General features: G+C 36.8%; 3 protein-coding genes across 3 annotated transcripts; 1 reads left to right on the forward strand and 2 right to left on the reverse strand.

Annotated features, from left to right (window-relative positions):
* Positions 1–1,610: 1,610 nt before the first annotated feature.
* On the forward strand, positions 1,611–2,769 carry LOC125860713 (F-box/kelch-repeat protein At1g80440-like). The gene has a single exon (XM_049540722.1). The coding sequence runs from the start codon at positions 1,656–1,658 to the stop codon at positions 2,721–2,723; it is 1,068 nt and encodes a 355-aa protein (XP_049396679.1). The 5' UTR covers positions 1,611–1,655; the 3' UTR covers positions 2,724–2,769.
* Positions 2,770–3,082: 313 nt separating this feature from the next.
* Positions 3,083–7,874, reverse strand: LOC125858491 (uncharacterized). Its single transcript, XM_049538280.1, has 5 exons — positions 7,550–7,874; positions 6,212–7,294; positions 4,879–5,732; positions 3,695–3,751; positions 3,083–3,437 (listed from the first exon to the last, which is right to left on the reverse strand). Exons 2-5 carry the CDS (start codon positions 7,188–7,190, stop codon positions 3,192–3,194), a joined length of 2,136 nt encoding a protein of 711 aa, XP_049394237.1. The 5' UTR covers positions 7,191–7,294; positions 7,550–7,874; the 3' UTR covers positions 3,083–3,191.
* A 1,382-nt stretch (positions 7,875–9,256) lies between these two features.
* Positions 9,257–15,095, reverse strand: LOC125859274 (protein MLN51 homolog). The gene is made up of 12 exons (XM_049538975.1): positions 14,849–15,095; positions 13,280–13,382; positions 12,937–13,175; positions 12,029–12,855; positions 11,613–11,721; positions 11,242–11,367; positions 10,626–10,681; positions 10,481–10,526; positions 10,295–10,363; positions 10,117–10,192; positions 9,659–9,746; positions 9,257–9,569 (listed from the first exon to the last, which is right to left on the reverse strand). The coding sequence occupies exons 1-9, from the start codon at positions 14,890–14,892 to the stop codon at positions 10,336–10,338; spliced, it is 1,578 nt and encodes a 525-aa protein (XP_049394932.1). The 5' UTR covers positions 14,893–15,095; the 3' UTR covers positions 9,257–9,569; positions 9,659–9,746; positions 10,117–10,192; positions 10,295–10,335.
* Between the last annotated feature and the right edge of the window lie 6 nt (positions 15,096–15,101).

Raw genomic sequence — 15,101 nt, forward strand, 5'->3', positions numbered from 1 at the left:
GAGCCAATATATTGTTAGGGGTTCATACGAACTCTCTTCGGTGGAAAATATCACTATTTATACATAGTTAAATTTTTTTTATAGTAAATGTCGAATCCCCTTCGACTAGTTCTTATTTTTATTTTTTAAAATTTTAAAAATCATGACTCCGTCACGGACCCCAAACATTATGTGATGGGTATCTCGTGGACTTGCTCTAGTCGTTTTCCTTCTGGAAGAACTGAAAAAGTGATGTAGATAATAGTACCAAAGTGTATGAGTCATGAGTTGGAATACAGTAGTGTAGTTAGTTACCACGCTTTTAACTTACTCTATTATATATTAAGAGTACATATATATAATAAATATTAGTACTATTATATTGAAAACAATTTCAATTTAAAAAAATTGTTACAAACGACTAAGATTAAATAGACGGCGTGGGGGTGACAAACGTACAGCCACAGACATATTTTGATTTTATCTCTATCTAATGAACTTCACGTTTTGCTACGAGATCAAAGAATTTAATAATTTTTACTTAAATTTTTTATTTGTACAAAATATTATTTAAATATATAGTAATATTTACTTATGAAATAAAACTAGAGAAATATTACCTTCACCTTCTAGAATAATATATATTTGTAACGGGCGGCTACGCGTGCTAATCCACGCGAATATGTCGATCTTATAAAAATTATATAAGGTACATGTTCTCTTTATTTACAGTAAAAATAGTTTTTTATTCGTTTGTTTCATTGAAAAGAAGTTTAACTCAAACTTGTTTTTCTTAACATAAAAAATAACGCACAGTAAAAATAGTTTTCTTTAGATGTTTGTTTCATTGAAAAGAAAAAAATTACTCACAGTAAATAGTTTTTTATTCGATGTTTTTATTTCAGTGAAAAGGAGTTTAACTCAAACTATTTTTTTCTAAACATAAAATTAACTCTTTCACTATTTTTCATAAAACAGGTTACTTTGATAATTTTTCGGTTAAAATTGACAAGGACATTTCTATTCTAATTAAAAACGTTTTTTAAAACTTAAGAAAACTCCAACTTACTTAATAAACTTCATATGGCCGACCCAATCCAAACCCCAACTTCTAACTTCATTTAAACTTATTTAGAATCTCCTATATGATCATGTAATATTCAACTAGTGATATTTATTTTCACAAAGTCATATAGCTATTTATTCTGATAAAAAAATTAGATACAAACTAAAAAGTCACAATTACGTAATATTCATATAACTCGATAATTTAAAACTATCGAAAAATGTAATGAAAGAATACATACTCTATCCTTCACAAAAGATCTCGAATTGTAGCATAAGTAACTTTGGTGGAGTAAAACGGAGTATCTCATATATTTGACCCAGTCTTTTTAATTCCTTCTAGAAGAACTAAAAATAGTGTCTTATCTCTAAAAAAAATAGAATACTCACTTTATAGTCACAAACATCAATTATGTTTCTAGAAACTTACTTTCTCGTTTGGCGAGTATTTCAACTTTAACAATTTGGAATATCTTCCTCCCCTTTTTAACTTCCAGCTAAAAAGTATGCTAAAGGGTCCTCTCCATTAATTCAAGATTTCTTATTTCTCTTTCTCTTCTTCTTCACATATAAAAATCCACTACCTTATCCTTCTTTTCTCTGCGCCTTTCATGGAGCTTATTCCCACTCTTCCTTACGATATCGGACTCGAATGTCTTATTCGAGTTCCTTATTATAATTTCTCATCGGTTACTTCCGTCAGTAGAAACTGGAAGCTTCAGATTGAGCTTCCCGAGTTTTGGAGGCGAAGAAGAGCTACTGGTTCCACCCGTCAGGTAATTTTAATGGCGCAAGCCCGAATTGACCCGAGATTGAGACTCGGGTCATTCAAGTACTCTGCTTTTTCTGTTTACAAGCTTACGCTTTACGAACCGGAATCGGGTTATTGGGCGGAACTACCACCGGTTCCTGGTATTTCCGATGGGTTGCCGATGTTTTGTCAGCTCGTCGGAGTTGGATTGAATCTGGTGGTGATGGGCGGGTGGAACCCTCTTACTTGGGAACCTTCAAACGCTGTTTTTGTTTTTAGCTTTGTATCCGCCACGTGGCGACGTGGAGCCGACATGCCTGGTTGCCGGAGATCTTTTTTCGGTTGTGCGTCGGATTCTGAACGGACGGTGTACGTCGCCGGAGGTCACGACGAGGAGAAAAACGCACTTAAATCGGCGATGGCGTATGACGTGGCAGGGGATATGTGGGTCCCAATGCCTGACATGGCAAGTGAAAGAGATGAATGTAAATGCACTTTTTTTCAAGATAAATTCCACGTCATCGGCGGATATGACACGAGCATGCAAGGCCAGTTCGGTACAAGCGCTGAGTCATTCGATCCTTCCACGTGGCAGTGGGACCAAGTCAACGAACATTTCTTTGAATCTGCCACGTGTCCAAGAACCTGCGTCGAAGGTGGGGACGGAAAGTTGTACTTGTGCCGGGACGGTGATGTGCTGGCACTCGGAAAGTCTACGTGGCAAGCTGTGGCAGCGATTCCAGTGGAGCTCCGGAGCGTAGCTTTTGTGACAGCATGGAGGGGTAAAATTCTGATGACTGGTTCTATGGGATTTAATGAACCCCACAATACTTATGTTCTTGATTTACAGAGTTATAAATGGACAAAAATGGATACTCCGGTGAACTTTTCCGGCCACGTTCAATCCGGCTGCTGCCTGGAGATGTAAAAGAGTTTCTTTTGAGTGTCATAAGTTTGTGTTGATTGTACAGTTATAATTATCAGAATAGTTTTGTTGCGTTGATAAAACATACATGCGTATAAATAAAAAACATCAACTAAAATTTCAACAAATATAAAATTCGAAACTCATTAAAATTAAACTAAAAACGACTATTCTACCTCCAATTCTAAAATTGTGGTTTTCAAGTAAGGGAGCTTAATAAGAGATCTTGAATTTGAACTCTCTCTATATATATAGAAAAATCCCTGCTAAGAGCACGGATCCAAGCTCAATGCGGTACCATGCACCAGATGAGAAATAAGAAAAACAGGTAGCACGACAGGTAGACAGTAAAAAAGAAGAAGTTAGTAAAACACAACTAGATTTCGTACTGTACACAAGCCTGATTGTTGATCTGTGTTTTCTAGGAACAGCAATACAGGAAAATGAATGAAAAATGGTCTGCATTCGATCTTATTTTATTCTCATGCAGTCATATAGTACTTCTCCGAATCTCTTGTACATGTGCTTCTTTAGGTACATATCCTTTACTTTCTTTCTTCCATTGCTTCCCAATCGCTGCCTTTCCGAGGGATTGTTCAGTAAATACTGGAGATTGTTGGCGAGGATTTGAGTGCCTGGACGTCCCAAAGAATGAAGAAGACCTGTTACGTTATGTTCAACGATCTCCTTTGTGCCTCCAGCATCTGTTCCCAGCACCTGTAACAAAATTATATGTTAAATCCACTTTATTTGGCCATATTACTTATCAACAACAAACTTTGCATTGTGTTCAAAGCCAGTGCAAAATTTAACTAATATGTGGCAGATTACCATACACTCTGTAGCTCGACATAGCTTCTTTCCAGTGTATTTAAAAGAAACAACTACTTTCTGTCTCAAAAATGACTGATTTGATGGCATGCAAAAAGTACATGCACATTATACTATTGGCAGGACGGAATTGAGAATCTTACAGGAAGACCAAATGCCATTGCTTCAATTGTCACTCTCCCAAATGTTTCTCCAAGTCCCTGCAAAAAGTAAACAGCCATTACTCGAGATAAATAAGTACTAACTACCAAAATGAAACTAAGCAATCATTTAAGTATCAAATGAAATTACACAATGGCATTGGGTATAGCTCATGGTGGGTATGTTCTTTTTTTAAAAGAACGTTACTCAGGAAAGTGCCAATACTCAGGAAAGAACCATGGGGACCAATATCAGCAGAGTAAACCATGTGACAAGGAAGCCAATAGTAGTCCGAGACGTATAAAAGAACCCATATGATCATTGTAACCATTCCAGGAAACTAACCATTATGTTTCAATGAGATGTACTTTATATGACTCTTTTTTCATACATTATCCGTCACTGTGCACACTATGGTCTCATTCAACAGCAAAATACTTCAGAATCCTTACTTCTACCACCAGACTAATATATGCCCCATGCTCCCTAAAAAACTGAGCTAACTAATAGGATTAAGCATTAAGTAGTTGCTGAGGGACTGCTTTCCCTTTCTTCCCAACCAAAAGACCAAAATCAAACCAACTTTCATGCTCAAGGTTCAACCTTTTCCTCGCACTTCTAGTTGACGCTAATGAAGAACCAATTCATTCTATCTCCTACCCTCTAGAGAACCACTGAAAACCAGAATAGCATAAATTCTCTGAAGTCATGATTTTAGTATAGTTCCTCGTATAAATCCAACTCGAATTAATTAATAAATGGATACAAGCAAGCCAACTAACAAAGGTTCTCAATTTCATTGGGAGACCCATAATTTGTATTTGCTAGTTGCTAAAATGTACTGACTTGGTACTTATTACTGAAAATAATTTCACATTGCTGGGTAATATTTACATTTATTGAGAAATCTTACAAGAGGTAACACAACCTTACGATGCTTTCACGTTTCAATCTGAAATATCACCAATCGTGAAAATAGTTTAGATTTGCACTTATCACAGGAAACATCTACTCTCTCATATCTGTCTATTTTACTTGACCTACATTTTTTTTTTACTCTGTTCTGATTTACTTAAACTCCCCCATAGACTCTTATATAATAGTATTAATATCTCCCAGAAACATTAACACTGTACATTTGCTGAACTGAACAATAATTGAATTAGATACAGTTGTAAAGGCTAACCTGAGAATTCATTACATAAGCATCTGCAGCAGCATAAAGTGCAGCGACACGAGTGGTTGATGGAGTCCATAGTACTGTGTTTGACAAGTTAGAATGCTGATTTAGAAAGTTGAGAAGTGCTTTAACATAAGGCACCTTATTGCTCTTGGATCCGACTGAGCCAATAAGAACCTTAAGCTTTTCTCCCTGCTTCCCTTCAGTCAGGGAGAAAAGCTTTCGAGTTCCTCTATCATTTTCAATTCCAGCTGTATAGTTAACCCCCTTAATGAAAAGCTGGGGTACCTGCAACGCTTCAGTTTGTGGGTTATTTGACAAGGTGGAGGATTCTTTTTTCCATTCACCAAATTGTTTCCAGTTATAAAGCAATGTCCTTTTCTGATATTCTCGTCTTTTAACAGCAGATCCATTTAGAGGAGGAGCTCCCTCAATCAGTAAGCGTGTTGTTTCAAGAAGCAGAAACTGACCCTTTCCAGGGTTTATACTACTCAAGGACATGACAAGCATATCATTGTCTGTCAATCCCATTTCTTTCCTCACAAAATCTCTTAGTAGCTGCCTCTTTTCCAGCATCTTCTCAGGACTGAATAGCGGAGTGCTCAGTGAGCACGGGATGCCTGCTACAAAAGCCAGTTCATCACTAATAGAAAGTGGAACCAGTGCAGGCTGAGTTTTGAGCTTTATATGTTCTTCCTCACACCAAGCTAACCAGCGCTTAGACTGTGATTCAGAAAGAAAGATAAGTTTCTTCACTCGGTTGAAAGCAAGTTTAGCCCGATCGAAGTATTCCCGCCGGTTTTCCATGATCCACCAAGTAATTTGACTTGAACCTAGCACAGTACGTGCTGCATATTGTTCTGAAAGTGAGATATTAATCGTTAGAAGTTAGCCAAGGCCCACAAGGAGAAGAAAAGAACAGAAGCAAATTCATAGAATTTATGAAGGCTAAAATCAAGAAAATCAAAGACTAATCCTAGCACAGCCAAAAGGAAGACTTTTTCATGAAGCAAAAGAACTTATTAATATTACATCATTCTAGGAAAATTCAAATCTCACTCAAGATTTGCAATAAAGGTCTACACAAAAGGTTGCACTGAGAACTGGCAAAAATCGGCTCCTTTATTGAAATAATGAGAATCCACAATTTTAGATTATAGCTAAGAGCATAACACATGTTTGGTTCAGTGTGATATAAACTGAATTATAGGAGATCTATCATGTTGCAGCTATGCTATCAGTTGAGAATGAAGATCACATTACAAGCACAACTTGCCACATTAAAACTCTATAGAAGATAGATGCAGTGATCATAGATAGCAAATGTGGAAATGCTCACCTATCCATGATGCACACACTGCAGAACCTGCAATAATAAGATCTGCTTTCATGGCTGTTTTGAAACTGAGGTCTGATTTGTCTTCTAGCACTTTGATCTTTCTTCTAGATAGTTCTGACATTAAACCCCCTCTTTTGCTGAGCGGTACTACATAAACTGTGGCCCCACAGCTTAAAAGCTCCGTAGCCAATTCCAACATGGCAAGTGGAGCTCCAGTCATAGAGAGTTCATGGAGTATCAGCACAAATTTCCTAGACCAAACAAGACGTGCAAACTGACTTTTTCTATCACAGGTTCCTGACCGCTTTTCAGGGCTCCACTCCAAAATTTTGTCCTCTATTGACCCAAATGGACCAACTAGCAGGCCATACGTTGTATTTCGCTTGGGTATTTCCTCTTCTTGAACTTCAATATCGTCATTTTTTACTTCTGCCACCACCTTCTTCTTACCACGAGTCTTCCTACGAGAAGCATGTGTAGACTTCTTGCTCTTCTTCTTAGAAGATGAAACCTTGTCAGATACCACACTGTTTCCCTGTTTAGCCAAGACTACATCCAGGTCCATTGAATTGCCCTGTGTTTTATTACTTGGAGGCTTGACTGCTAAAGACTCCTCATTCGCAACTAGAATTCGTTGATTTTTTTCCTCTGGTTGAGAAGTTCCATTGGCAACATCACCTCCAGATCCTCCAAAAATACCTTCCTTATTGTCTCCATGAGCCCATCTTGACTGAACATAAAATCCTCCATAGGCCCAAAGAGTAATCAGAAGCAGCCAAAGTAAAATGCGGTTACTTCTAAACCACTGAGAACCAAAAGCACTACTTTTACCATCTCTTCGCGGTGTTCGTCCAGAATTCAATCTCCTGAAGGAAGGAGATCCTCCTCTAGGAGTTGATCTTCCTGACAATGTTGACTTCGCAGGGACGGGACTATTCAACCTCAAGGGTGATAGTCTTACTACATTCAATTCCTCCATTAGTTGGACATGTATGCTACAAATGTTTATTCAAAATCGCTAGCTACTGAGCCAATTTAATGAAACAACACCGTTGACTAGCTAGCTTCTTCAATATCATATACCTAAACAAGGAACAAATCTCAGATTCTTTTTTTTCTTAGTTTTTAAGAATACATTAATCACTTTCTTGGATTTAGTACAGCGAAAAATACTTCTTTTCCAACTTTCTTGAACCCAAAACCCTTCTTCAGCTCCAAGAACAAACATACAAGATTACAAAATTAAAGCTTAATATATCAACAATCTGTCAACTACCCACAACCCCAAATTAGATAAGAAGATTATAAACTTACTACAAAAAGAAAAAAAATACTTACAAGATTAAAGAAACTGATGATTACAGAGCAAATGCTCTTCCAAGATCTCAACTTGAATTGACAGAGATATTGATGGGGTTTTGGATCTTCTTGATAAAACAAGAATTAGTCCAAGTGATTACTCACTCTTATTAAAGTTGATTTCTTTCTTACAGAAAGTAAGCATTCAAGAAAATGGAAAAATGGAGAAAGTGGCAAATGGGTAGTAGAAGAAGAGCAACATCAGTTAAAAATGATGAAAACGGTGAAGCTTATACCCCACAGTAAAGACCCCAGAAAGAAAGAGAGACCAATGTCTGAAGAACACTGAATTGAAAGATTTTCTAGTTTTTTTTTTTTATTGAATCAGTTTTTATTTCTTGATGAAATAAATTACGTGTCACCGACGCTTTATCTTTCAAATGTGCAGTTAAGGGATGTAAAAATGAACTCATCGCCTTTTTTTTTAGACATAAGTTGAGAAATAACGCTTCTTAGCCTACGTATAGTGACGTCATGTGGGTGGCTTTGAAATTTGGAAGAAATAATTTCATGAAATTTAGCGTTGTTATATCATATATGTTGTTTGATTCCCCTTTTTAATTTTTTTTTAATTATAAATATACTTGTATAAGTCATAACTTATAGGTAAGTTTGTATATTATGAATAATACAATGTGAATTTAATTAGAGATTTATTGAACACTAGATAAGATTTACGAATACATTATTTTTCTCAAATTTCAGCTATGATATTACTTACTCTTAGGTAATAGAATGTGAAATAAAAGCATATTATTGGCTATATGATTTAAATTTTCGTGTATTAGAATACTTATCCTAGCTTAATTTGTCGCTTAACTAAATGCTCATCATGATTAATAGTTCTTCTTTTTCCTTTTTCATTCCAAATGTTTGTAAAACGGCCAAATTTCACCTCTCTCAGAAACTTATACCCTTTGTTCAACAATACTTATCCACAATTGACTTTGCACACTTCTTAACAAATTATAAATAAAAAGACAATTTCACTATATCACCCTTAAAATATAATAAATACAATATTTTGAAAAATGTAATAGAGAAATAACTATAATTAAGAATAAAAATAAATTAGAAACTAAATGTAAAATGATCTATTGATTTCATAAAGTGGACAAGTATTGTCGAACATTCCAATTAGACGAAGAGAGCAAATAAGAAGTATGCATCTACCTAACTCATTGACTGATTGAATTTTCAAATGAGTCTTCGAGCTTGGCATTATTTAAATGCTCGAGCTTTGTGAATTGTGAAAATTTAAGGTGGATGTGCTGTATGCACAGCCAAGAGAGAATCTATTCCACTTTCAAAAACCTCATCAATATCATTCATTGCAGGAAAATATAGTAATAAACAAGTAGAAGAAGATGCATATTAAGTAATGGTCACTCATGCCCAGCTACTCTTTTTTCCAATAGATGAGTGCCGTTACGGCATTTACCTATTAGTCTCAGTTTTCCACAACACTACACATATTTAAAGAGCTTGTTATTGACACTACTCTGTGGTTTCTAAGGTCTCCTTCACATGTCCAACCACAATTATTATACAACAGGACGAACGAAATGATCAGGTCATATGTCATGGCAAGCACATATAAAACATAAAACTGAAAGTCGTGCAACACATAATGCTTGATTGGTGCCAGTGAAATGGCGTCATCTGTAACAAAAAAGAGATGAAAAATCTGGACAAACCAAAGTCTCTTTGAAACAAAATTTATTATTCGATGTCTGAGCAAGACATGCTCTCTTGTTAACATAATATTTAACTACAAAGCCCAGAAAATATCCACCAAATATTAGTAACTTAAGGACACTTAACAAAGAACTTTAAAAGACACTAGAGCCATCTATTTAGAAGAGAAAAAACTTCACATAATAAGAAAACAGATGCAACTGCTTCTGGACTATTACCATTATTTTCCATCACCATTTGAAGAAACTCTATCAAACATTTTTTACTTCCTTCAGTCACAAAAACCCCAAGCTACAAGAACCTGAGATATAAAAAATAAAGTAAGAAACTTATTACTGAATTTAGAAGAAACATACACTAAGCATGATGGCAAGCGTACTGTAATGGTACCATATATTTAAACAAATAATTGCCACCCGTCAAGCTGCAGTGTATCCCCGAAAGTGAAGCAGCATGAGCAGGCGTTTGTCATGTAAACCTGGGGATAAGAAGTACAGAAGGACGAGAGAATACAATGAACATAAGTCCACGAAAAATGAAAAGGAAAAGATGTATGAATATGTAGTACAATAGATGTCCCAAATACAAACACTTTAGAGCTAGAGATCAAAGGACCATTAGACAAATTCCTTCCAAGTTCAAAATTGCCACTTGATAAACCAGTAATAGTGCTTTTTATCTTTTCTGTTCCCTTCATATTTTAGGAAGGTGGGGGGGAGCAATTCCCACAGTAACGAAATATGCACAAGGATTACGTTTGGTGGAAATTCCAAAATGCTGAATCATTTCACAAGAAAAAAAAGACGAGAAAATATGATATTAAAAGTCCTGAGCAAAATCATCATTACCTAAAATACATCACAACACATGAGAACCCTAGATACTCAGAGCAACACTTGGAGAACATAGGGTCTAGGAGAGGGCCTGCAGCACCACAAGTTTTAATAAGAAATTTGTGACACTCAAACCACTGATGGAAATTTTAACAGTAAATTGATGAAAAAAAGAAGTTTCAACAAAGTTGACCTTAATCTGCTTATTCAAACAGCTTCAACCTACAAACTAGCTCACTGATCGAACTTCATCTCCGTGTATCTGCAAGGAACAATAAATGAATTCAACACTTGCAAAGGTTACTAAACCAACAAATACATGAACTTAAGCAAAATGGGAAGGTTGGAAACAGCACATCTCATTTCAGAATAAGCTTACCTGCGAGGATTCTTCTGACGCTGGCCTAAGTCATCATTTGAGAGCTCTGAAAGATGGAATGGGGCATAAAAGATGAGTGATATAGAACCACAGTTTTGCAGCAGCAGAGCAAATTATGCAAAATTAGAACATGCATATATCTCACCTAGCCGCTGTTGGGGATTGCTTTCATTATTTGGCTTACTGGCATTGTTCTCTTTGCTGCACAGAGAAGTGATTGTTAAGTTTCTTTTTGATTAATTACAAGAATTTAAAAAAATGCCTGCTACATATAGCAATATTTACAGAATCAAGAAATCATTTTCTCACTATATGTAATAACAATTATTATTTAGAAGTGAGAAAAATGGCAAAATCACAACCAGTAACTGTCAAGCACATAAAGACACTGCACAAGCAGAACTCTCTACAAGAGAGTGCTCCTCAGACTAAAATTTCAATAAATATTCATCAACAGCCGAAACAACAAAATGGATCTGTCAACTTTTGGCACAATTGTACAGGCTGTATTTGTTTTCTCGAGCAAACTGGTCAAGCTTTTTCATAAGAGAAAAATATGGGTCACACTTTTCTAGACACTCATGAGTTCACACAACATGAGTAAGTGCTCACAGAATAAAAGATAGTAACATCTCTACTAAGCAAAATGCAGGAGTAAATGGAAACTAATGAAAGAAGTGTGTAGAACAAGTATGACACCAACATGCCAGCACAAAGATAAATACTAATGAAACTGGAATATACTGAAATGGAGGTGAGACCTTGGAGCAGCAGTGAGAGAAGATATTTGCCCAGATGGACGAGCTTGATAGGCACCATCCATAGCAATATATGGCGAACAGTATGTTGCACCTAATGCTCCAGCAGCTCCAGCTAAAACTGGCAACCTGGCAATTGAAAAGCAAAATTTTATATACACAAACCAGTATATCAATATTTATGATTTTGTTAGCTGATTTTTGTGAACTGATCCAACAGGTATACAACAATTCAGAAAGAACAAATGGCTCCACTCCATAGACATCCACAGCTGGGTATATGGTCAGGAATGCCTAAGCAATAAGATCGCCATACAGTACATGAAAATTACACTATTTTTTATGAGGTTGCCACATTGCCATAAGAACCTTACCATGTCATCTCAGAATTCCCCAAACCAAGTTGTGGCTGACCAACATATCCAGGAAAAGCCATGCCAACAGCAGGAATGCCACCGCGGTGCTGGCCGCCAAATTGCATGACTGCAAATTTCAGAAGAAAGAAATACGAAGTGTCACTGGGGAACTGGAGGTACAAAGATGATTTTCCTTTAGGAAGATGCACCAATATGATTACCATAATCTACTAATCACACAGACGAACATTCTTCATAGGTATCGCATCTCATAAAATTATAGCATAATTTCTAGAAAGAAAATCCTAGCCACTAAAAACAAATTGAGTGAAAGCGTACCGAACAACATCCTATCTGAACCATCCTAAGGGGTACACATGGTTGATTTTATAAAGAATTTTTTAGGATGAGGTGGCCAATTATAAAAGGTCTACCTGGCAAAAAGGCTGGTGTTGTAGGAAAGTTCTGATCACCACCACCCATGCTTCCAGGTGCACCCATAACCTGAGCTCCGCCATAGAGAACTGATCCCCTTCCAGTGCTCTGAAGAGTGCCTTTTCCTTTTGCAACCATAGCACTCTTTGATTTACTTACATCTGAAGAAGATTCAAACTCCCCAGTTTCAGAGATAGATTGTCCAGCTTTGGGTGGAGATGAACCTTGAGATCTAGTACCAGATCGCTGAGCAAACTGGTGACCAGTAGCTTGGAAAGTAGGTTGCCTTCGACCTAGAACAGGATTCCTCTGAGTCGAATGGAGATTTGTTGGCTGAGGAACTCTGTTGAATTGGTTGTTTATCACAGGAGATTGGTAATTCACATTTGGCATTGCATTAAATCCTCTTCCTTGGCCTCTCAATGGTTGTGACTGAGTAGGACTTATTGTCGAGGAACCAGGAGCCAACTGCAAGCCAGGTGAAACCTTTGAAGCTACTGCAGTAATATGAAGTTTGTCAAGGCTAACAGAATCACTGTCATTCTTCCCTCGTAACACTGAATTTGATTGTGACGCAGCAGAACTATCTCCTAAGACGGAAGGATGAACACTGCGGCTAGTTGTCCCAGTTTGCAGTTCCCTCTTGTGAGTCACATTGATCTCTTTAGCGGAGGAACTAGAGGGGTAAAACGGAGGAGAAGCAGAATTCAAGCTTGACACAAAACCTTGCTTTGCAGCTGTCGCTGCATCATTCTCTACATTTGATACAGGAGCAGATGCTTTGGCTGTGCTATGATATGAACGTTTCTCAACTGACAAACCAGATCTGAAAAATACGACTTGATGAACATCAAGAGTAATTATTACTGATGAGGAAAAGGAAAAAGTTAACTGAATTGATACTCACTGTTTGTTTGGTGGAGGGGGTGAGTCGATATTGTCCTTAAATGAGGGTCGATACCTTCTTGGACCCCGACCTCTCATACCTTTTAGAGCATTATCCTGAATCTTCTGGATGTTGTTGTTTCTCGGATAGCTGTCGTTGACATATGCTTTTGGTCTTCGTCCTCGCACAGTTCCACGCTCAGGCCCAGGCCCTTGCCCTCTACCTCTACCTCGATAACGACCCCTTGATCCCCTCCTACCCTAAGGATTTTGATAAAATAATATTGATTAGCAAAACAAATCATGCAAAAGACTAGGATAACAGATGAGCAAAAATGAAGAAACACGTGGCTAAAAGCATTCACCTCATCATAATGCCTCTCCTCCACAGTCAACTCTTCAAACTTGTCATGTCCCCATTTCCTCTCATCTTTGGACTCCCATAACTTCCTTCCACCAAAAGTTCGCCTTAAAAGACAATTATACAACAATATCAAAATATGCTCATCATCCGTAAAATGGTATGTACAAGCAACTTTTTCTTTTGAGAATGGCAACTTAAAGTGGTTTTGTACAAGCAACTTAAATGCAGTTTATGTTGTTCGGCAGATTACCAGACCTGTACTCAATATCAATACACTTGGGAAGAGATTAAAAAAAATATGACAATTCTGACATACTCTTATTGTTTAATCAAAATCTTCAACATGAGAGGAGTGAGAAAGATACAGATTGAACTGATATATGATTAGTCATGGCATACCAGCATGATTTTTAACATTTTATCAACTCTATTTCCTAAATTTTAGTATTACTTTTGGCCGTAGGCAACACAAACTAGCCTATCTATATCTCTATTGTGACACCTTCTGTCTTCGCGACACAGACTAGTATTAACTTCTATCTTTTCAATTTTAGATTTGAATGTGACAAATACAGACAATGAATGTTGTTTCTGCAATTTATTGCATGAGTTTATAAGGAATTCGAACAATTCTGTCTTGAACAAAAATGATAAATGTAGAAACTAGTGTTGCAATTCTATTCTAGCTACTATTTCTATTTTATGAACATCGCGTGTATATATGATTATATGAGCATCTTCTTGTCGGTTAAACCAAAAAATCAATCCGCTAAGGACCAAATAATAAATATCTTGTTGGTTTGGTTATTGATTTGGCATGTTCACAAACCAAGAACCGATAATACATAAAATTGGACCAAATGGACCAATGCACACACCAACATCAAAGGGTCCAAATCGAGAAATTCCAATAAAACAAAGACAAGAAAAAATATCAGTTAAGGGTCAGGCAAAATATGGTAGAAAGAATGCTCTGAACATGTGGGAATAAAACCAAGATGTGTCAGGGACAGAAGATGGTTCTGATAATCAATATTTTTATACTAAAGAGTGGTGCCCTATATTTGTATATGGAAATTGGTCACACGGAATGCAATAAAGAGTGGTTTATAGAAATTTTGATCATTGGAATGATCGGCATATCAAGGAAGTTATGGGTGACATCAAATGTGAGTGAGTTTGATTTTGCAAATTAATGGCGCAGATGGACTAGATATCAGGATTAGAATTGTGCAAGGCCAGAAAAGAAGACACACTTTCCTCTTTTATTTCATAAATAAATGCAGATATCTATAGTACATTTTAGTAGCTAACTCAACTATCATGGTAAGTTTAGTTACCTTTATCTCAAAAAAAAACTATCATGGTAAGTTTCTCCTTGGACAATTTTTTTAAGAGTTTAACCTAGTTAGGAGTCCATGGTCCATATAGGTTTAAATTCTTAAAACACCTGCTGATTATCAAAAATATCTGCTAAAATACATAACTATTAACTATACACATGTAGGGTGCAAAACAAATAAAGTCAGATACCAATGCACCATCTGTGAGCATAAAGTATGTCCAGTACCTGTGTCGCCCACCAGCATTGTCTCGAAACCTGTCATCGTGCATGTAGAAAGCTCCGGCAGTGGGCACCGCATAGGGTTCATTCTCTTTCTTGCCCTCCTCCCCCTGCACATTATTCTCATTGTCATCATCAATCGCTTGACCCGACCCTGTTCCTTCTCCCACAACTTCCTTCACTCCCTCTGCACCCTCCGCTACTGCTTCAACCTTCTTAACACTTTCCTCGTGACCTCCGCCACTAGTTCCACCTACTT

Source organism: Solanum stenotomum, chromosome 3 (assembly GCF_019186545.1).
Source record: "Solanum stenotomum isolate F172 chromosome 3, ASM1918654v1, whole genome shotgun sequence".
NCBI classification, from domain to species: Eukaryota; Viridiplantae; Streptophyta; class Magnoliopsida; order Solanales; family Solanaceae; genus Solanum; species Solanum stenotomum.

Coding starts and splice junctions, on each gene's coding strand:
- LOC125860713 (XM_049540722.1), top strand. CDS start 1,656: ATGGAGCTTATTCCCACTCTTCCTTACGATATCGGACTCGAATGTCTT.
- LOC125858491 (XM_049538280.1), bottom strand. CDS start 7,190: ATGGAGGAATTGAATGTAGTAAGACTATCACCCTTGAGGTTGAATAGT. Junction 5,733..6,211: donor AGTGTGTGCATCATGGATAG/GTGAGCATTTCC, acceptor TCTCACTTTCAG/AACAATATGCAGCACGTACT. Junction 3,438..3,694: donor CAATGGCATTTGGTCTTCCT/GTAAGATTCTCA, acceptor ATTTTGTTACAG/GTGCTGGGAACAGATGCTGG.
- LOC125859274 (XM_049538975.1), bottom strand. CDS start 14,892: ATGCACGATGACAGGTTTCGAGACAATGCTGGTGGGCGACACAG. Junction 13,176..13,279: donor AGGAGAGGCATTATGATGAG/GTGAATGCTTTT, acceptor CAAAATCCTTAG/GGTAGGAGGGGATCAAGGGG. Junction 11,368..11,612: donor GGGAATTCTGAGATGACATG/GTAAGGTTCTTA, acceptor TTCAATTGCCAG/GTTGCCAGTTTTAGCTGGAG.